General features: G+C 39.7%; 1 protein-coding gene across 1 annotated transcript in view; it reads right to left on the reverse strand.

Annotated features, from left to right (window-relative positions):
* Nucleotides 1-23,750, reverse strand: part of ANO1 (anoctamin 1) — a 207,384-nt gene that overhangs the window by 113,002 nt on the left and 70,632 nt on the right. The window contains exons 2-3 of the mRNA XM_054970723.1: nucleotides 22,944-23,122; nucleotides 13,167-13,493 (exon numbers count right to left, since the gene is read on the reverse strand). Coding sequence (XP_054826698.1) covers nucleotides 13,167-13,493; nucleotides 22,944-23,122 — 506 coding nt within the window. The remainder of the gene's footprint in view (nucleotides 1-13,166; nucleotides 13,494-22,943; nucleotides 23,123-23,750) is intronic.

Raw genomic sequence — 23,750 nt, forward strand, 5'->3', positions numbered from 1 at the left:
AGAGGCAGTCCCGCAGGTATGCTGGTCCCAGTCTGCACAGGGCTTTATAGGTCAAAACCAAGACCTTGAATCTGATCTGGAATTCCCCAGGAAGCCAGTATAGCTGCTGCAAGATGTGAGTAATATGCGCCCTATATGGTGTACCAGTTAGTACACGTGCAGCAGCATTCTGGACCCATTGCAATTTACAGATAAGGCCCAAGGGAAGCCCAATGTACAGCGATTTACAGTAGTCCAACCTAGAGGTGACCGTTGCATAGATAACTGTTGTTAGGTCATGGGTTGAAAGGTAGGGGGCAAGCTGCTTGACCTGCCCAAGATGGAAAAAAGCAGACTGGGCAACTGCCGTGACCTGGGGTTCCATTGATAAAGAGGTATCTAGCGTCACCCTAAGGCTCCTGAATCCTGGAACGGGCACTTTGGTTCCAGTGGGATTCCATTCCCTTGCTTCAGTTTGGTTCTGTTGGGTTTTCTCTGGGTTGTTTGTATTGAGAATGTGCTTCTGGCCACTGGCATCCTTGCCTTTGTGTGTTTCTGCCCTGAGAACCAGCTTCAAAACTGTCTCATCATAGAGAACAAAGGAGAGTGGCTGGGAAGCCTGCTCAGGGAACACTTGGGTTGGGGAGAGCATCAGTTTGGTTTTGTTGGGCTTTCCCAAGGATCAGCTTGAATTAGAAAGCTTCCCTTGACCATGGCAGCCTTGCCCTTATATGTTTGTGCCCTGAGAACCAGCTTGGAAACTTTCTCATCATAGGGAAGAATGGCTGGGTGGCTGGCCAGCTTGCTCAGAGAGCACTTTGGTTTGGGGTGGATGTCATTTTGGTTCTGTTGGGCTTTCTGTGTGCAGAGCTTGCATTTGGGAGTGTGCCTTAGCCATGGCAGCCTTGCCCTAGTGTATTTTTGCTGTGAGAGGTAGCGTTGATATTTTTCTCATTATGGGAACAAATGGAGCGGCTGAGGGCATCTTCATTTGGGGTGGAGTGCGCTTGAAAAATGCCACCTTCAGCCCTCTGGATAGTCCCTAGATAGTTTTCCCATTAGGGAATAATGGAGAGTGGAGACAGAGGGGAGTTTAGATTGCCCTCTCCAGTCTGGAGATCAGGGGGCGGGGCCACCAGCCATGTGACCATTTTCAAGAGGTTCCAGAACTCCATTCCATCACATTCCCACTGAAAAAAAGCCCTGGTGGGTGGTATACCAACAGAGCTATTTCAGGCTACAGAAACTGAGTCCATTGAAATCATAACAAAATATGTCAACAAATGTGGAAAACAAAGCAATGGCCCACAGGCTGAAAATGCTCGATCTGCATTCCATTTCAGATAAAAAGGGGATATTGGACCATTGCATTCATTTTCCACACAAGCAAAGTGATGCTCAAAACTGTACAACAAAGATTTACCATATATGGAATGAGAAATGCCAGATGTTCAAGCTGGATTCAGAAAAGGAAGAGGCACCAGAGATCACATTGCAAACTTACGATGGCTAATAGAACATACCAGGGAAGAAAATCAGTCTGTTTTTTAGAGACTGCAGCAGAGTTTTTGACTGAGTAGATCATGAAAATCTATGGATGGTGTTAAAAGAAGGGCGTGCCAGAACATCTGAGAGCCTTGCTACAAGTGACATTTTACACATGAAGGATAAAGGATCATTTTCGCAAGTCTTTCTGGGAACTGAAGTTCCTCTCCCCCACCGCTTTTCCTTTTGTTCCTTCCCCTCTCTGCCTGAAGAGACAGAGAAAGCCTGCGGCAACAGCAACTTTTGCAAATCGTTTCTCCAGTCACAAGCCTGCTCTCAATGATCTTTGGGCCAGGCAGCTGCAACTTTCTCAGCTTTCTCCGGAGCATTCCCCCCCCCCTCCCCAAGCAAGACGATTTGCAAAAGCTGATGTTGCCCTAGGCTCTCTCTGTCTCTTCAGGCAGTGAGGGGAAGGAACAGAAGGAAAAGCGGTGGGGGAGAGGAACTTCAGTTCCCAGAAAGACTTGCGAAAATGATCCTTTATCCTTCACGTGTAAAATGTCACTTGTAGCAAGGCTCTGATTGTTTTGATGCACAACCTATACTCTGGACAAGAGGCTGCTATTAGGACAGAATATGGTGAAACAATCGGCAGAGGTGTCAAACAAGGATGTATATTATTTACCTATCTGTTCAGCCTATATGCAAAACGCACGAAGAAATGTGGGTAAGATTTAGAGGAAGATGGAGTGAAAATTGATGGAAGGAATAATAACTATTTGAAATATGCAGATGATATCACATTACTGGTAGAAAATGCTTAAGACTTGAAACGACTACCGATGAAGGAGAAACTGCCAAAGTAGGATTAGAGCTAAACATCAAGAAGAATAAGTAATGTCTTCTGAAGAATTACACAGTTTTAAAGCTGATAAAAAATAAATTGAAATTGTGAAAGATTTTCTATTCCATGGCTTCCTCCTCAATGAAAAGAGAAACTGCAACCAAGAAATGAGGAGACAGACTTGGAAGGGCAACCATGAAGAACTAGAAAAGATCCTTAAGGATAAGGATGTGTCACTGAGGACCAAAATTAAGATAATCCACAACATGGTATTTCTCATTACTAGGTATGGATGTGAGAGTTGGACGGTGAAGAAAGCTGACAAGAAAATTGATTCATTTGAAATGTGTTGCTGGAGGAGAGTTTTGTGGATACCATGGACAGCCAAAAAGACAAATAAATGGATTCTACATCAAATCAAGCCTGAATTCTCCTAGAAGCTAAAATGACAAAACTGAGGCTATCCTACTTGGTCACATTATGAGAAGACAAGATGTACCGGAAAGGCAATAATGCTAGGAAAAGTGGAAAGCAGTAGGAAAAGAGGAAGACCCAAAATGGCATGCCTTGACTCCATAAAGGAAGCCATGACCTGCAGTTTGCAAGATCTGAGCAAGCCTGTAAATAATAAGACATTTTGGAAGCCTTTCATTCATAGGATCACCATAAATTGGAAGCAGTTTGATAGCACATACACACATACACACAATACCTAGCAATGCATCGTAAAGTAAACATATGTATTAAAACATGAGCCACAGGGAACAGTCAGATAAAGGGCAAAGTGATTTCTTGCAGTCATTTGGTTGGCCTCAAAAGCTTCACAGAGAGTTCCATGAAGTCTTACTACTTCCTTTCATATTGGTTAAAAAAAAAAGCTTGTTTCAAGGAAGGCATATATTGTTGATTAAATTCTCCTCTGTAAAGTAAGCTAATACATGTTTTTGAAGCTGTGCCATATTAGACTGGCAGCTATTTATGTCCCTTGGGTGATGCATTTCTAGTAAGCAGGTGCACAGGACGGCAGGATGAAAACAGGCTGTATGCTTGTGTTGTATGGCAGCAACAGCAAGAAAACAGAAGGGCAAGAGGATAGAGCTTGTAGCTTTGAAAGTGGTGTTTCTGGAATCATTGGTTCATAAAGACTTACTGAACTGTTTGGCAATTTAAAACTGCAGTCCAAATTTTACTTAATCAGCTCTTAATAATATGAAATCATAAGTAAAGAGATTATCACAGTAGAACATTATTTTGAACACTTAAATCTCAATTTGAGGTTGATTACTCATTAAAACTACCATTTTTCGGACCAGGAACTGGATTGATGAATGGGAAACAGCAGTCATTCTAACTTGAACTACAGAAATAGTTACTGCTTTTCCCAACCTGTTTATCTAGCATTCAAACTGCATTCACTGGATCATGAAGGAGTAAGTAAGTTGTGAATTGCAGCCATATGTTCTCCTCTTTCTCTGCGGCCACTCTCACTGGCTCAGCGGAGCCCTGCTTGAACTGCAGAATGCAGCAGCCCTTCATCACTGACAATCCCTCCCACTCCAGCAATGAGAGAAAACATCCCATACATAACATTACACAACAACATTCTGTAGCTTAATTTGGGTGTTTCTGTAGGTTTGCCTCTGCTAGTGTGTGACACATGGTGTGTCACTCACATTCTATACTTTCCCTAACATCTCTCACTGAATCTTCCCATTCCAGTGACAAGAGAACAGCATTGATCTGGAGCTGTTTTTCTCAATTTTCTGCACAGATTTTTGCCAACATGGGCTGGTGTTTTGGGGGCATGAGGTGGTCCAAATTGGGTGTACATTTTATGTTCTGTCAACTGGATCAACTGTTTCTCCTGCTGTTGGGCTAAGTTGCATAAGTGTCCCTTGCTTCAGTTTGGTTTGGGTGGAACGGATGTGACTCTCAGGTTTGATGTTGGTCTCCTTGCTTCACTTTGGTTTTGGGAGGGATTTCATTTCTGTGCTTCAGTTTGGTTCTGCTGGACTTTCTCAGGGATGAGTTTGCATTTGGGGGTGTGTCTCTGCCACGTCAGCCTTGCCCTTGTCTGTTTGTGTTCCAAGAACCAGCTTGGAAACTTTCTCGTCGTATGGAAGAATGGAGAGTGACTGTGGGCAGCTTGTTCAGGGGCACTTGGGTAGAGGTGGGACTTCAGTTTGATTCTGTTAGGCTTTCTGTGGAGCTTGCATTTGGGAGTATGGCTTGGCCATGGCTGCCTTTCCTCAGTGTGTTTCTGCAGTAGGATTCGGCTTTGACTTTCCCCTATAGGAAACAATGGAGTGGCTGAGGGCACCTTCTTGGGGGGCCTACAGAATTGGTCCTCAGTGTCCAATAGATCTGAAACTTGGGTAGTCTTTAGAGGACAGTCAAGAGTAGATTTTCTGCAAATTTAATGGAAGTTTTCTTGAAAAATGCCACCTCCAGCTCCCTGGATAGACCCCAGATAGTTTTTCTCATAGGGAACAATGGAGAGTGCCTGGGGGCATTTTCTTTGGGGGCCCATAGAATTGGATCCTGGGGTCCAATCTCTCTGAAACTCAGGAGGTCTTTAGAGGAAAAGGCAGGATCTGGTGTTTCTTTGCAGGGAAACAACAAAGGAAACAGCCCAGCAGTGATTCCCGAATTTAGGGTCAAAAACTGGAGATCCTGAATGAGATCTAGGATTCTCAAATTACATCTGGGAAGGTTGGATTTTGCTGAATCAGCAAATGGTGGATGGTTTGCTGAATCAGCAAAATGATTCCCACCTCCCAAATCCTAGACCTGAATTACACACCCCTAATTGAGGCTTCTTTTTTCCTTCGACTACAGGAACAGTCTTTGCAAATTATATTATCTCTTGTTTCAGCTCACAGTTCTTCTGGTTCATGATCAATTAAACTTTGTAATGCAAATCTTGGTAATGCTAGGTATTAGGTGAATTATAATGCCTTGAAATAATACTTTGTTTAACTGTATTTGGTGAACATGGTAAAGACAATGTCTTGTCAGAAATGTATTACCATGTCTTTTACAGGATCTCTCTTCCTTATCTCCCACTGTTCTGGCTTTCCTCAAACTATGCAAAACTGAACTATTCAAGAGGACTTTTCTACAAAGGTAGCAGGGTTTTACCGTTCAGAATGGTTTAGGAAACTACTTGGATAAAGGTTTAGGGACTGTGGCCTATACTACAACTCATGCTGCCTGTTGCTGTAAGTAGGACTCTACTATGTATTTTTCCGCAACATTTAACACATTATTAATATTCTGTTTCACTTCAGTTCTAGTTACAGATTTCTATAATACATATTGCATTGTTTATTGGATGACCCATCCTGATGACTGTATTGAGTTAATTTGTGTAATCAACCTTGAGAAATGAAGATTATAAATAATGTAAATAAATAAATAAATGTATAGCAGAAGCATATTTAGGATTAGAAGAATGTGCCATTGAGTCACAATAGTCTCATGGCAACCCCATCCTCAGGGTGTTCCCGGCAAGAGATAAGCAGAGGTGGTTTGCCATTGCCGTCTCCTGCATGGCATCCCTAGTCTTTCTTGGTGGTCTCCCATCCAAGTAATGGACATGGCCAGCCCTGATGAGCTTGGGATAAAATAGGCTATGCGGCTGCTACTGAGGATTAGAAGAGAGCTAAAATAATACAATGTTATTATATTATGGTGTAGAATAATGGGCAAAGGAATTCTATTTATATACTATGCTTATAAAATGCTATTTTTATACAAATATACAAATACATTTTTGTATAGCCTTCTTCTGAGATTACAAATGTAAAAGTTTTAGTCCAGCCCTATCTTATTTTTTGGCAGTAATAATGTAGTAAAAATAAAGGATGTAACAGGAAATGCAAAGCGGATGAGTTTACATGATGAAAGATAGCAGATGAAAAATTAAAAACCATGTTTTCAACTAAACATGCAATCCCATGCATTTGTACATAGGAGTAATTGTCATTGAGCAAAATAGGATATGTCTGAATAAATATGCATTGGCTTGCACTGTACAAGAATAAGTGAACAGCAGGCGTAAAATGGAATTTTAAGGATCTTTTAAGTTATACTCTAAAAATTGCTTGCTGTTATTAAAATTTATCACCAAAATCCTACCAGTATATTATGATGAAGGAACAGTTGCTAGAAATAGTTTTAAAATAAGATGTAAAAAGATGCTGAACATTTCAGTGTCCATGCAGAAGCTAATTTACATAAAAGATTTGCTGCTAACGCTATATGTGTTACTTGCGAATGAATCAGTATAAGATCTTGATACTTGCTGTATGAACACCAAGGATAAATAAGATTTATGGGACTAATCAGTTTAAACATCGGAGGCATCATTCATTCTGAATGATTTTCTACACATGCAGAGAACCGTTAATCAATTCAGCAGTATTGGCTTAAGAAAGAAAAATACAACAAAACACTGACCTTATCTTTTAGATCTAAAAGTTCTTCTGCATGCTTTACAGATTACAGTGTTCAAAACATATGCCAGCCACCAATTTCAGATTTACTCAACTCTTTAACTTTATAAAGGTGTTATAATGAATAAAAGAATGGATCTCTACAACTTTCTATCTAGCCCAAATGTCCATACTAAGTGCAATTGTTAAACTGAGGCATTTTTTACATAAAATGCCAAAATGCCAAACAAATGCTCAATATCAATGTATCCATGTATATGATTGCTTTTCAATATTATAAAATCAAGCAAAAATCATATAAACTGGAGAAATCCTTGTTATATTATTGTAAGCTATATATTTTTTAAAAAACTAAAAACACTGCCAGAAATATGCCATAATCAGAATTTAGTTCATATTGTACAAGCTCTTCATACTTCAGTAGATCATCAGGAACAGAGGAGGAGATTTGCCTTAGTGACCTGCTAATGCATCTTAATGTCACGATTCCATTTAAGAAGAAAGTTGCTTCAGTTTTGTTTTCAGATTTCTGCTTGGTTCCAGATTTCTACAATACAGATTCTATTGCATTGTTTATTGGATGTCCCATCCTGTTGACTGCATTGATTTACTTTGTGATTTGATAAAGGCAGACTATAAATAATATAAATAAAATAAAGTTAACAAATAAAGAGTAAGATCCCAATGGCTTTAATGAAGCAATAAATAAGATCTAAACTGCCAACTTTTTCTTTCCTATAAACCAATTAAGACTCATATGATCTGGTACCATATTGACTCTTACAGTGACTTACACTTTTGTAATGCACCTTGAGTCTCAGTGAGAAAGGTAGACGGTAAATAACGTAAATAAATAAAAATAAACCCTAATTATTATGCAGTCCCTGGTATATTGAATGCATCAGCCAACTGAAATTGAACTGGTCCCTTTGAAAATACTTTAACTGAGGTAATCATGTTGGAATTAATTATTATTTATTTATGTTATTTATAGTCAGTCTTTCTCACTGAGACTCGATGCGGCTTACACAGTGTAAGTCAATATGATCAATGGCGGGCATATTCAATAAACAATAAATAAACAATACAAGAGGAATTTGAAATAAGCAATGATCTGATACAGAGTGGAAACAATGCTGGAACAAAACATAAGCAAACTGGCATGACCCACTATCTAGTAGAAGCATAATTACAGCAAAAGACAGCACATAGGAGTATAGTCCACAGACCCTATCCTTTTACCAGTGCATCTCTCTGAACCAATTCCTTATAGCACAGTCCTATTACCTGTGTAAAAGGCCCTTCTGAATAATTCAGTTTTGCATGGTTTGCAGAAAACCAGGAGAGTGGGAGCTTTTCTGTTCAGGCAGGCCATTCTGTAAGGTGCGGGCCATTAGTTTGCATTCACTCCATGTATTATTTGATATATCTGGGTACTTTGCTTGGGCAATGTAGGTGAAAAGAAATACGTCGTACCACTTGGCCACCTTGAACCAAGAGGAAAAGTGAGGTATAAACAATTAAATAAATCAATAAATCATACCATAATTATATCTAGGATCCCAAAATTTGGTCATTTGTTAAAAGGTCCCCATGAACAAACTGAGGCTGCTACTGCAGTGTTACTATTTCTTTTTAGCAGAGAACTGGAAATTCAGCAGATCAAATCCATTTAGGGGCTAGAAATAGTAACATGAGAAATATGCCTGTCTTTTGTATACTATTCCAGGGTTTAGGTGGGTAAAAAACCTCAATATAAAATTTTAATGCAAATCTTCATATGCAAGTTTCTGTTTTAAATGCATTGGCCTGTGTTTTATCCACAAATTACTTTCTTGGAAGTGAACCAAAGATCCAAAATGGGATATTAAAATAACCCCACACTTGGCCTGTGCTGAGCAAAGGGGGGTATTGGTAGGATTATTGGCATGCTTTGTTGACAATACCAATCACTTATTGGCAACTGACTTTTTCACACTCACCCTTCCTGTTTCCCAACAAAGATCCTTCAGTCTGATGTGCACTGCTTGCAAAGAACAGTGATGCTAGATAAGTAGTCTAACTCCAGTAGAACTTGACCGTTTATATGGGAGTTTCTGCCGTGGACTTGTGCTCAATATGAATCTTCTGCAAGTTACCATTTTCTTAAACACTGTAATTCAGATTACTTCTTAACATGGAATAGATTTTTTTTTAAAAGATCTCTATATCATCTAAAGGCTGGGAGATTACAATTCTGTAAAAAAATGAGATTCTTCAGCATTGGGAGTTTAAACATTGGCTGTCATCACACGGGCCCTTATTTCATCAGTTTTGCACTAGAAATCGTTTCTTCTGTTATCGTTATTAGAACGGATTCTCCCATCGTTTGACGACTGCTTACACTTCCAGTCAGTCACATTAAAAGGGAAAAGCGCAATTCGACGGTCAGTCAAAGTACCTCTGGAAACGGGGCCCTAAAAATCCCGCCCCTTTAAAAAAATTTTTTTCGCACATTTGTGCTATATCACTCTTCTGTTATACCAATGTTGTGCTGGGCCAACCCAAAATCCACCTGTGATAGGTAGCAGAGGTTTCCTGCCCATGGCAGAATAGTGCTATAGCGCTATAAGGCTGAAGTTTTTTTTTAAAAAAATTACTTTGAGGCTTTATTGTGGGTCACGCTGGGGCTTGTGGGAGTGTAGGGCAGGAGAATCAGTGTTAGGTGAGACAGATGATCGGGGAGAGTGAGCATTTTGGTGCTGCAAAGTGTTCATAGTCAATCCAGGGCATTCACATGGAAGTGGATAAACATGACATAAAGAGTCACAAAGCATGAATTGGGGAGAATGGTGAAATTGCAAGAGAACTGGAATAAGGTGAGCATTCAGTGGGAGATGGCGCTAGTTTGGCGCTAAATTTATGGCCGTGTGATGACGGCCATTTATTCAATTATTTAAATATTAGTTAATTCAAATTCATAGGATTAAAGATTAGAGTTAATTAAAAATATATTGTAACTATTTAACAGACTTGCTCTTATTCTTTCCAGCCTTAAAGACCACACATAATTAAATTAGTATATAGGATATAAGGGCTGAAAGGAATTCTAAGGAGTTTAGCTCATGCTGGAAATAGTCTTGGAATTGCAGAATGAAGTTTAATAGTTCCTTATCACTATTCCCATTGTATTTTGGCCTCTCAAACAATTATTAAAAATAATTGACAATTTCAACCTATTTATTGAGTCATCCAATGTCCATTAGCAGTGTCTTAAGGATGGGTTGAGTTGCAAGTTGAGGAGTATGATAAAAAAATTATACAAATACATTGCCACATTCCAGGTTTCACTAACGCAGATTCTTGGTTGAATAATGTGAATTGATCTAGTTTTAGCTAAACTTTGGAAGACTTATGTAAGGGATAAAAAAATTAAGGAGGAACAGAAAAATGAAAGCCAGCATAGTGGTTACAGTGTCAGACTAGGATCTGGGAGACACAGGTTTGAATCCCCACTCTGCCATAGAAGCTTGCTGGCTGACCTTGGGCTAGGGATCCCAGACCCCCAGTGGGGGCGGGGGATCTCCCGCCCCCGCTCCCCACCTTCACTTACCTGAGCAGCGGGGGGGGGGCACGCACCTTCCTTGTGCACTCCCCCATGGCGCAGCACACTCCCGTGCCCTGCAGCCGCTGGGATTGGGCCATTTTGGCCCGGATTGGGGCAGCTGTGGAGTGCAGGAATGCTCCTGCGCTCCACAGTGCTCAAAACGGGCCCAATCCATGGCAAACCAGGCCTGTTTTTAGCAGCTGCGGAGTGCAGAAGCGCTCCTGTGCTCCGCAGCGCCCCAAAATGGGCCTGGTTTCAGCGCGGATCGGGCCCGTTTTTGAGACACTGCAGAGCGCCGGAACGCTCCTGCGCTCCGCAGTGCCTCAAAACTGGGCCTGATCTGTGGCAGAACAGCCCGTTTTGGGCGCGTTCTGCAGCTCCTGGCCGTGCGATGATGTCACCGTTCCTGTGGGGGCGCATGCGCGTGCTCTGCACACATGCACCTCCCTCTCCCTAAAGATAAGTGCCAGGCCCCAGTCCCCCACCGGGAGATTGAGGGGGCCTAGCAACCCTACCTTGGGCCAGTCACACACACTCAGCCCAAACTACCTCGCATGGTTGTTGAAAGGATAAAATGAAGGAAAGGTGAGCAATGTAAGCTGCTTTTGGTCCCCAGTGGGGAGAAAGGCAGGTACAAATGAAGTAAATAAAATAAAATAAATGTACTGGAGGGCAAGGTCTGTGGATTTAAAATATAGTTGGGGACAGAGAAAAAGAAAGCAAAACTAGAAAAATTATATACAAGTATCGTCAGATTGGAAGGGAAGATTTGCAGATATGTGGGAGTCTATAAAGAACTCTGTTACAGAAGTTATTTGGGACCTTTACGTGACACACCAGGTCCTGTTTACCTTTCAGTAAATATGATTAGGGCTTCAATGTCACTCATCTTCACCCTTGCACCACTACTCTGAGGACGCTGGCAGAAAAAGACACATCCTTATAGGACACAATACTGACAAAGTCAAAATATACTTCCGTGGGAACCTCTTCACTGGTTTGTCTTGGAACCATGCCTCATAAAAAAAAAATTATAATTCTTTACTTATTTGTCTCCGCTGTCCCAGACTCCTAACAATGTACTACTCATTGTTCATCACAAATGTGATGAACTAATTTGAGCTGGTATTAGTTAATATATTAATTTATATATTAAGTAATATATTAACTCACCAATTCGTTAATGTATTAAGTAATAAATTAACTCACCCATATTTGTTCATAGAAACTCGTGCAAATATTAACACATTAATTAATATATTAACTAATATTTTAATATGGGTTCATACTAATATTATAGACTGAAAGGTTTAAAAGCTCACAATCAAGTGGTCAGAGCTGATTGTGTGGCTCTTTCTCCTGCAACTGACACCCTCTTTCCTAGTGGGATGCCTCTTCAAAAGAAAATACACATAAAGCTGGACCCTCTAATTGCGCTTGTAAACATTACATCCATATCATGAGATGAAATTGTAGAAATGCTGCTTCTGTGATGGAGTTCCAATGTTGAAGATGCAACATTCAATTAAAAGAACCTAAAAGGATGATTCTTTTCACATAACTGTAGTGCATACACTGAATGTGTGCCGGTAGGAGGGGGATGGTGGGGCAATAGCCCTTTCCACTGTTCTGTCCTGGAGAACACACCATGGCCTGGTCTTAGAGCCAAGCGGGGAGGGAGTTTGCTGCCACCTTGCTTCTTTCCCTCTTGCCAGCTCTTCCTCTTCCTCTGGAGAGGCCAACCAATCTCCTTGTTGACTTCTCTCCCAGCCCTTTTTGAGGGCAGTGCAGCAAGTCTTGTAGCCCACTGGCTACCTCCAGCCTCTCTGGAAGCTGCTGTTGCCATGGCTCCACCCCACCTCCAGTTCTCCTTGAGCTGCCCCTGGACGGCCTGACTCAACTATGGGGCACGGTTATTCTCCTCCTGGTAGCTGCTCCTAGGTATGTCTGGGGATTCCACTGCTCCCAGAGAGGATGGCAAGCTCTGCTTCTGCCTAACACTGGGCTGTATTTATGCGTATATAATAGCATGCAGTTTGCTCCTCATTATGTCAAAACACATGTCTCTACCAATGGGGGGGGTGGGGGGGGAAGCATAGGCAGCAAACATAGTGAGATAGAAGCTTTCTCCCTAATATGTTGGTTTTCACTTTACAGGCACTCTGTGAGGGAACATTTCAAAATTATTATGCTCTGCCTGTAATATGAAATAATACAGAATATTCTACTACCTCAACATTCTACCACACAGTTTTTCTCTCTCACTACTACTAAATTGCCCTCCTGACATGGGCTCAGCGTCTGAGCTGTAAGGAAGATACAGCTTTCTGGATCTACAGGGCACTGCTGATGTACAACACTATGTGATTCTTCAGTTGTGTTTGTCATTGGGTGGCTGCTCCTTCTTCTTGGAGTTTGTTGAAACTCAAAGCTTTAGTCACTTAAAACAACTTTGTCTTTGAAGAGGGCTAAGGTAAAAATATAGCAACCTTCCAGCACTTTCTCTCTACACCTTGAATCTTTGGATTCCTTTCCTGGAAACCTCCATATCAAGTGGAATAACTGACTGTAATACAACACTGCCCCAAACAGTAAGGAAGCAATGATTTTGTCCCAACCTGAGCTATCTCAGCCTGTGGGCTGCAATCTCTAATATGGTAAGAAAAGTGCTGTGAAAATTGTCACATCTTATAAAGGTATACTACTAGTTCCCTTACCTGTTTCTTAAGTAAGTACCTCATAAACCTTTTAGAATTTTGCCCACTAGACTTAATAAATATTAGCACAGCCAATAAAAAATAAAATGAATAATTACATCTTCATCTCTTTCCAGCTCAAGACCCGCCTGCATAAGGTTGCTTTCATATTCTTCTCTACGGAATCTCTTGTCATCTTCATGGTAGTCTATGTGGGGTTCCTTTTCATCCATGTTCACCTCCCCTCCTTTTCCAGGAAGTGGCTGATCATGTTTGATATTACGAGGCCCCAAGTCATTAAAATGGATTCGTCTGGTGAGTGTTCTGCTGAAAGATGACTTCTTGTAGTGGTAAACAAGGATATAATCCACTTTCCTTTTTCCATCTCTAAAATAAAGGCCATACTTGCAATTGGCATCTGGATCTTGAGAAAACGAATTTAATATCTGCAGCCAAAAGAAAAGAAGTCTTTAGTAGTCTCTTTAACTTGGATATTAAATACTATTACAATGTACTAAATATTTATTTTCAGAGACAGCATAAGTATCCTGTGGCCAATGTCCCCAGAGCACGAGCTTAGGATAGAACATTATATTATATGTAATCAGTATTTAAAAAAAAAAACTTTTCCAAATTCAACCACTGGAACTGCATGTAAGGAGAGATTTTTTTAACCCTTTGTTCCTTTTCCAATTTTCCCACTGAAAAACGCCACCCACAGAGTACTCTATCAAGAGGGTAGAAGTGGCTTGGGGTGGCATCCTTTCAGAAGAGAACTGAGTGGTGTTCCCCAGACACACCATTATTTCCCTTGAAAAAGTGCCCCTGCGGTATATGGGGAAAGGTTCTTTTTAAATGATCACAGAACCACATAACACTAGCTGCTTTTACACAGTGATGATTCCTCATGTAGCTCTTGAATGCATTTGTACTGGCAATCAAAACTCCACCTGACAGTTTACTCCATATTTTCTTTGTCTCAGGTCCGTAGCTGCCATTTGCCCTCACCAGCAGACTTTTTCAGGTTGTTTTTTTTAAAAAAATTGGCAATTACTAGATTGTTATAGTACAAGAGCATTATACTGATTCTCCAACTTCTTTACCAGATCCTTCTCTAAATATTCTCTATAATAGATTAAGTCTTTTAAGGTATGTGTAGGGGGCTTTATAATCTATGAGGGACCTATAACGGCTGAAGAGGTTATGACCTTCCAGCTTTCAAGAAACTTTATTCCAATATCTTCCAGATCCCATTTGCATGAGGATAGTACTTGCAATTGACATCAATCGTCAGTACTTGCAATCGACATAAATGGCCATTTCCTCCAGGGAAATGGCCATTTAAACTGGCTCTTTAATACGAACCAAACGAACCAGTAGTCCAGTTCATGGAAGTTTGTCGAAACGAGCTTCCATGAACCCTGGGTCGTGAACCCTGGACAAACCTGGTTCGTGGGTTTTTTTGGTTCGTATTTAGGTTCATGCTCATCTCTACCTAGGATCCTCATACCTGTGGTACTCTCCTACTATGACCCACCATGGCAGTTTCAATTGTCTGAAAAAAACTTTTTAAAGGTTCCTCCATGCAAATTGTCAATATCATCAACCCCCTGCTCATGCACATTCGCTGTGGTGGTTCCCATCTTGTGGAACAACCTCCTGAAGAGGTCAGGAAGGCTCCCACAGTACTATCATTACAGAAAATGTGCAAAACAGAAATGTTCTGGAGGACATTATTGTAATCAAATGTAGCTGTAGTGGGACAGAACGGTGTTGCCTGTAACTTCATAATTCCACATTCTGCACTGTCCACACTATGCCAGCTTGAGCAGTTTGCTGTTCACACTGTCATTTAATTTTGCATTCCTAGTTCTACTATTTGGTTCACTTGCATTGTTTATTGTATATCTTATACTGTAAGATCACATTGTTAATCACATTGTTCAATTTTGTACTTCTAGCCCTATTGCATTATCCATTGGAAGTACTTTATTTTACAGTTACACTTTCTCTCTTCCCTCTGTAATCTTCCTTGAATCTTAATGAAAAAGAAGGCTATAAACAAACAAATAAATAAAATTGACTAGCTCCTGTAAATCCCCAGCTTTCATTTAAAAGGGGATGTAACCTTTCCCCTTATATCTCCACAACCAAAAGGACAAAAGATACAGTTTTTTAAAAAACTTAATGCTGAGATTTGGGAGGGGATGGTAGATCATACCAAAATATGGTTATAACATTATTGTGCTACAGTGATTGAGCACTTGCCAATTCAACACAAAAAAAATCCTGAAGAAAGCCCTCCAGTGATGTGGGGGGAAAATGGCAGCTGCAGGTGGATGAAAGAAGAAAAATGGTGCCAATGTGGTCAGAACCATCAAAGAAGTACAGCTAGCATGTAATGGTGCTCTTACAGCAATCTTTCCCAAAAGATCCTCTGAAACCATGTTTGGGAAAGTTCATAGTAAAGTTGGGGAAAACCTGGAAAGTGGACAATTAGGGGATGATGTCATATGGATGCTCCCCAAACCCTACTCTGCTTTCAATGTCAAACCAGAATAAAACCTCTGTGTGGAAGCAACCAATGCCAGTTATTACTTGGCTCCTCTGAAGATTCAATGGTCAGAATACAGAGAAATATCTCAGTTCAGAGGCAATACACATAATCATGCTTGTGATAACAGTCAACACAAAATGACCTGGCTCCTCAGTTTTTGAATGGTGAACTCATCTTGTAAAATCTTCACATGGTAAAATTTAAGGTTAGCACATTGTGTAAGTCACTGGAGACTTCAACATTTCCACATCAAAAATCTATCCTGAATTCTGTTACCAGAGCTTCATTTTAGCAGTTCTGTTGCTCCTTGTAATTTAGATAAGATCTCTTGCCTTTCCCCACCTAAGGAATCTGCTTCACCACTAACAGATTCATGTTACATTCAAACATTTGTCACTTCCCAGCATCATCTGAGAAAGAGATCAGTTTTAACAGAGACTGAAAGGAGCCAGCTGGTCATATTGCTCAGCCAAAAAGGCCTGTGGATCATAGCCAGGAGGGACCAAGGTTCAGGGTTTTTTTCATTCAGGACTTTTTCTCATGGAAAATGAAAAAAACCCACATCTCTCCCCTCCCCAGCAACTCGAGAGTGGCAAAAAGTAGATACTGTGATTTAAATGTACATTGTAAAAACAAAATTTTTAAAAAACCTGTCACCTGAAACATACGTTTCTGAAACATTCTTTCTTTTAAAAAAAATCTCTGGTGCATGATTATATCAATGAACACATTATTTTAAAAAAGAATGTGTCATACCCTCTAGGTATGAGCCAGTGTGGTATTACTGTATTAGACCATGATTTGGGTTCCCTGAAGCTCCCTGATTAATCTCAGGCCAGTCGGTCTCTCTTATCAGCCTAACCTGCCTCACAGAGATGTTATGAAGACCAAAGTCGAGACAGAACTATGAATGCCGCCTTGGACTTCTTGGAAGGAGGATGGGATAAATATAAATTAAATTTTAATTGGCCATAAAATATATTAAAGGTACACATTGCTTTTATCATTTGCATGACAATCCTCAGAAGCATGTCATAATTATTTCAGATGAAGCTAGTGAATTCACATGGGATTTGAAACCTGGCACTTTGTTATTTGAACCAGTGTATCATTTTGCAGCTGAAAGAAACATTTTTTTTCACCAGAAGGGCTGCATCATACCTCTCTTCCTTTGATTTCTCAAGTATGCCTTCTGTTTATTTGAACCAATTTGATGTCATAATACATACATCAAAAATTCTTCTAACTAACACAGAATGCTGATAGCTGATAGTTAACAGCGTGCCAAGGAAAAGGCTAGTCAGACAAGCAGTACAATATGGATTTAGACGAGTTATTCCAGTCTTAAATCCATTGATTTCAATGGATAAAGTGGAATAATTTTTCTAGGATTGCACTTTATGCCACTTGTGGTCATACTGCTTCTGTATATTCATGGAGTAGTTTAAAAGGGGAAATAGTTAAACAAGTAACCTGATGCCTGAAGTGGTACCAGTCTGATTTTGGCAGATTCCTGACACAGGAAATCTGACTACATAATTTTGTATGTTATAAATGCAAATACATAGACAAATTACATTCTCTCTGCTATCAGATGGGAGATAAGGAATTCAAATAGGAAGAAAGGTTGAGGTGATCAAATAATGCCTATATATGACCACAAAAATAACTAAAACCCTTAATATGCTTACTTACTACAAATTTAGGAAAGAGATTTAATGGTTTTCAAAATTGGAATGGAGTCAGCATTGCACCAACGACACAGCTAAAACAACCACATTATAGCTTGTTTTCTTATTGTTTGGACACAGTACAGTGATGAATGGTAGGCTAGATTAATAGTTGAATTTTAATTTTTACATTAATAATGCAGAGTAAGTAAGTGCTTACTTTCCCCTAGGTCAAAGGTTTGCAATATGCCAATGTCTAAATGTTTGTGGTAGGGGACTACTGCCAAAAATAAAAATAACCCATTCTTAGTTCTATGAATGATCTCCTGGCACATTTAGAGTGGAAATATTGTTTCCATCAAGTCTAGCATCTCATTTTCTTTTTAATCTTAATTGTGGTCTAAGAAAAGCAAAACCAAACCAATAGTTGCTTTAGGGTGTCTAGGTGAATTGTGCATTAGCTGGTGGCTCTGTAGAAACTGATATAAGAATTACAGTGTTCTGGCAGAACAGGCCATTTAAGAGAACCATTTGATTTGCCGTTCAGGAAAACAGTGAAGTCTTTATAGATAAACCCATGTCCCTTAAAACACAAATTCTAAATGAAACCATGGCTAAACTTTGGTGCCACGTTAGCAGTAAACTAACATATTTTATAGCCTTGTGTATTATGCTTACTTACAAACTGGGTTCCATTCACCCACACTGTCCCTTGGTGGTTCAGTTTGATTTTGGGTTCAGGGAATGTGTCAAGGTAGAAATCCAACAGATTTTGTTTTCCCAAACACCTGCTATAGTCCAGGTAGATATTCTTAAATCCAGGTAGATATTCTGAAGTCCAAGTAGATATTCTGAAGTGCAGCTTCCCCAAGTGCAGTTTGTGCTGTGTTTTGATGAAGTCTATTCATATCACATTCCTTTCAATATAATGCATACTTGGATGCACATCTGGCTCTCTATCCAATGCATACTCTATTCAAAACAATACGGCACAGAGAAAGAGCATCCACATTGCTTTCAATGGCATACCACTTACATGTCTGAGGATAGCTTTTGCTAAAAGGAATGCAGCACACTAGCTCCCCAGCTCTGTGTCCAAAGAACATGAAAACAGCTATCAAGCACTTGTTTTGGCTGTGATGTGATGTCGGTTCAAAGGTTATTTAGACGTGTATCTAGATGGTCACCCAATTTATCTGTGATTCTTTAAACCATTAAAAAGCAGCTAAAGGATATGTTAGGTAGGGGAAGCAGTCCATTTACACACCATACAATTTAAAGCATCATAGAGGCAATCTACAACTTTGGGTGCACATCATCTGAGCCAAATTCCTTCCCTATCTTTAAAACTGCTAGGTATCCTTTTCCTCCACATTCAGGCTTAGTGCAAGTAAGTGCTGTGTTAGACAGAACTGTCATTTTTCTTTCAAACGATTTGCTTTAAGCATTCATGTGGATAAGTACATAGGCAAATAATTTGGAAAAAAATGACCTCCACTCCCATGCAATGCTCATTTCTTCACTAAAGGAAAGGGAGGAAAGGAGGAAGAGTAAATTCCCCTTGCTTGTTCAAAGGGATGCATAACCTCTTCCATTCCCCCCAATTTAGATTCTTGCCGATGAGCACTGTGTCATCTTTGTTAAAAACAAACTATTAAGCATTTACACATAAGCAAATGTTCTGAAAGAAAATTATATCTTCTCTCATGCAGCACCCATTTGTTCATACTGAATGGAGTGTAGCATGGATTTCGCCCCTGGATTTCTGGCATCAGTATGTGGAACAAGTACCACTAAATGGGGCCTTATATCTGCCAACTAGTACAGAAGTAGTTGAATTCTAATCCTCAGCCATCTGTACTGTATCTCATACTAGTTTCGCACTATGCTACTGCTGTTCAAACGTAAATCCCATAGCAGGAGTAGACCATCTGGAGACAAATCCAGGAGTAAAATATTAACATGAATGAAGTTAGGATGCTTTTAAAGCAGTCTGTAATATCTATGTGTGTTGTTTAAGTTCTTCAAGCAATCATAAGAAAACAGATCACATGTCAGATGCCTTCCTTTTGAGAGGAACACATCCCATGCAGCAGTAAAGTACAATATTAAGCAGAGTTACATGCTTCAAAGCCCACTGAACTCAATGGGTTTAGAGGGCATAACCCTTCTTAAGATTGTACTATAAGACACTCAGAGAGTAGTCCTAAAGCCTATTCAGAATCCTAATGAGGTCTATTCAATGGGGCTTACTCCTAGGAAAGTCTTCTTAGGATTGCATTGTAAGTAGATCCTAATTCCCTTTAAGTGAATGGATTTACAAGGGTGTTCTCTGCTTTGTATTTTACTGTTAGAGGTGTGCAAGCTGAACATACCAACTATATATCTCTAATGAAGTAGACTGGATTATCTTACACTTTACAGTAGCGCCAAGGAACTAGAATACAAAAAGCACAATTTGGATGGCTCATATAAGATCAGGATCTTTCAGCATAAATCCACTTTTTCTTAATTAAACAAAGAACACAGTATTATTTTCTTTGTTAGGCAGTAATTTTTAAAAAGTTGGTGATACTTCCAAGTTTGCATGTGTGGTCTCTCTCCAGAGGCTACTTTTATATAAATCTGACTGTAGTATAAAACAGATGCCTCCTTTACAGAGGAGAAAAAAACATCTAATGCTTCTTTTTGTGCAATTTTTCAAAGAATTCACAACTTCCTGATCTGCAAAATGTTTCCTTTAAGAGCCCTTAATAAATTATAATGCACAGCCTTGGTTGAAGTGATATTCATAATTTGGAGAGATGTAATTAGTTTTGTTTTATAGACACTGCCAAGCTACTATAGAAGCTTGAGAACTATACTAAGGCTAAATTAGAAGATGAGAGACACAGGGCTACACTCACACCCTTTCTTGGCTTTCTGTTCATAAAATCATATGTTGTGATGTTATTTATTTATTTATTTAAAACATTTCAATGCTGTCTTTCCACTCAAATAAAGTCCCCAATGAAGTGAACATTTGGAATTAAAACAGTTGAATATTAAAATATTAAAACATTTAAAATTATAAAATTCAATAAAACACATAAACACAAAATACCAAAATCATGAAAGAAGATCAATAACAGTTATTGAGGGCATGTCGAAACAAAAATGTCTTCACCTGCCGGCAGAAGATACCAATAGAAGGAGACAGACAAATCTCCCTGGGGAAGGAGTTCCATAATGGGGTCCATCTCCCTACCCCGACCTCGTATTATTGGTTTATGAGGGAAGCAGGGAAATGCACAGTGTGATTCTCCAAAGAATCCTGCTGCCACCCCTGCCTAGAAAGAGAGTCTCTCTACCTTGATGGGCGGGCTACCACTCACTTATATAACACATGCTTTGCCTGTAACCCTAAAGAGTCACTACTAGGGGTGTGCGCTTCGGGAATCTGATTTGGGTAAAATACCCAAATTGGACCCGATCTGGAAATCCCATACTGACCCCGATACTGGCCCTGATTCGGAAATCCCAAAGCAAAGCTTCCCGAAGCATTCGTAATGCTTCGGGAAGCTTTGGGTCAATTTAAATGCCCGTTTTCCTGCTGCTGCAAGCAGCAGAGAAAGAGGCATTTAACCCCCTGAATCAGCTGCTCATCAGGGGCTTCTCCAACGAGCGGCTGAGTGCTGGCGCTGCTATCAGGGTCAGGGAACTCCCCAGCCCTGACACTGGCAGGCGAAGGAGGTGGCGGGGATGCAGTCATAAGCCTGCAAGTCCCAACCGGGCGCTCCGTTCGCCCACCGATCTTGGAAATCCCCCCTGCCGCCTACCAGCTGATAGGGAGGGGGGCTAAGTGGGGGTGGGTGGGAGTGGGAGTGGGGGGGGTTGCTGGGAGAAAACCCAGCCCCCAAAATCACTTTGGAATGCTCCAAATCTTTACAGAGCATTCTGAAGTGATTCCGCTTCGGATTTGGGGTATTTCCGAATGTTTTTCCTGCTTCCGGTAAACCCGAAGCAGGAAATCTGAATATTTTAAGCGTGCACACCCCTAGTCACTACATGTCAATTGACCACAATCTAAGTCAGGTCCCAGTTTAATGTATTTATATATTCAACATCTACACAGCCCATAAACACATAAAAGACCTGACAACTTATTTGACCCCACTTAAAAGATTCATTTTGAAATGGTGCATTTTCACAAACCCTTTTATTGATTTTTTTTTCAGGGCAACTGATTAATGTCTCATTTTTAAAACAATGACAAGGGCTCCCAAAAATCTGCCTTGGGAGTTTATGACATGATAAAAGAAATTTCTCTATCATTGCTCTGTCCCTTGATATACCAGTGACAACTCACTGCCACTCTTTCAAAAAAAAAAAAAGTGTTTTCACATTATAATGTTGATTCAATGGACTATTCCACAAGTCATTCAGAAAGTTAGGAACAACTTAGAATGATAATAATTCCAGAGAGGTAGCTACATAGTAAAAGTAAATAGGAATTCTGTGGCACTTTAAGGACTCCTGTTTATACGGATTTACTTGTGCCTTTTCAGCAGGCATAGTCATAATGAACCACTTTCTGATTCCTGGGAAAACCCTGTCTGGTTCGCAAGTACATACAGGAATAAATTCTTTCCATTTCACAGTTTTCATTGTAGGAAGTGATGTGTTGAGAGTATTAAGTAAAAAAACAAACTGCAACATGAAATAATTTTTCTATGCCTACCCCATGACTATTATGTCATTTCAGTTTCAGATCCACCAAGATAATCTGCTGAATTAAAGTTTATAGAAAGTTTATTTTTTAAAAAAGTTTTGCCCATATACATATTTGAATAAGCCTGGAAAACAGATAATTCCAATAAATTCATATTAAGAAACATAGTAGTAAGGAAATTATTTTGATTGGATTTTCCCCTCTCGCTTTTAAAACCCACACCTGGAAAGCAATTCACTATCTTCTAAATTGGAAAGTAACTTGTATTTAAAATTCCCTCTATTTTTGTTTCTAGCACATTTCCCAACAACAGTTTCATTTTTCTCAGCTTTCTACTGTATCCCTAACTTTGCCACTTTATTAGAGAAAAGATTTCACTTTTTATGGACAGAGACTATATAGCAAACAGAAATCAATATGTGAATATTTCCCCATCTCTATGCCAAGGGAAGCTAAACCCTCTGGTAACACTCAAGGTATAGAATCTTTCTTTTCCTTAAAAAAAAGTGGCCACACTAAATCAGCTATTATTAGCTCATGAATATGTATCAGTACCATTTCCATTGTACTGCTGAAAGATATTCCCTTGAAATTTTTACAGAACGACTATTTAATGAAGTTAAAAAAAACCTTTTCAGAAACTAACATTCTTTCTGAGATGAAAGCTGTTTAAAATATCTCTAGATTGTTTCCCTCATAAAGACTGTGATAGATTTTCTATCTACACTGATTGGGAAAATTGCCTTTGATCAAACTGATTGTGGAATCCTTTCATACTATCCCTAACAAAGTAGTGAAAAGATAAGAGAATTTTCTAACATCTGCTATGAGAAACAGCCTGATGAATAACGCGCAATGACATGGACAGCCTAAATGGCTACAAGGCCACAGGGATTGAGAACACAGGTAAAAGCACACTTTAGAAGTTTGATAACAATAAAGCAATTTCTCCACTCACCGTGCTTTCTGTGCGGACATATCCTATATCTTCAATGGCTCTGATGTTAATAATGTGGATCCCCTTCTCCTCAGCAGGAAGAGAGGAGTATTTCTCATTTACCCTCATTGTTGTTTCATTGGGAGCCTCTCTGAAATCTTCGGGCAGAAACTCCACCCCATGAAATCCACTGTCAGTGTCTAAAGGAAAGAGAAACAGGTAGATTAAACACCTTTCATCTCCAGTTTCTCTCAGTACCCTCCAGCTGGAACATGTCCTGATTCAATCTGCATCTGCCCCTATCTTTTGTTTCTTTCTCCACCTCTTTGTAAGAACCTCCCCTGTTAGCTTTGCATTATTTTTCCTGGGCTCTACCCAGAGGACTTGCAGGATATTTTGCCAGGTTCCTTATTGATATTAACTACCTACCAGCTCTGGAGAAATTATTGTGTATCTCAGGTTATAGATATTGAGGGACTCTGCCAAACTACACATGTAACTGAAGCAGGAATTTGCCATTAATAAGGAAATGAACTTTAATTAGTCTGATTTAACTGACTTGACTGGAAATTTATTGTGCTTAATATTACTAATAAATGGCAATAGCATAAACTGATATACAAAAAACACAGCATGCTAGTCTCTCTGAAGAGCATTACATTCTTTAAAATAATATGAATCAGCATATAACAGAAACTTTCATGTCTTCCCAAGCTACTACAGTGTAGTAAAAGGAGTCAAATTTGGACAGAGGAGATCTGAGTTTAAATCCCCAGTCATCCAAAAGCTCACTGGGTGATCCTGAGACAGTCATGGTTTCTCAGCATA

The sequence above is a fragment of the Eublepharis macularius genome, chromosome 2 (genome assembly GCF_028583425.1).
Source record: "Eublepharis macularius isolate TG4126 chromosome 2, MPM_Emac_v1.0, whole genome shotgun sequence".
NCBI classification, from domain to species: Eukaryota; Metazoa; Chordata; class Lepidosauria; order Squamata; family Eublepharidae; genus Eublepharis; species Eublepharis macularius.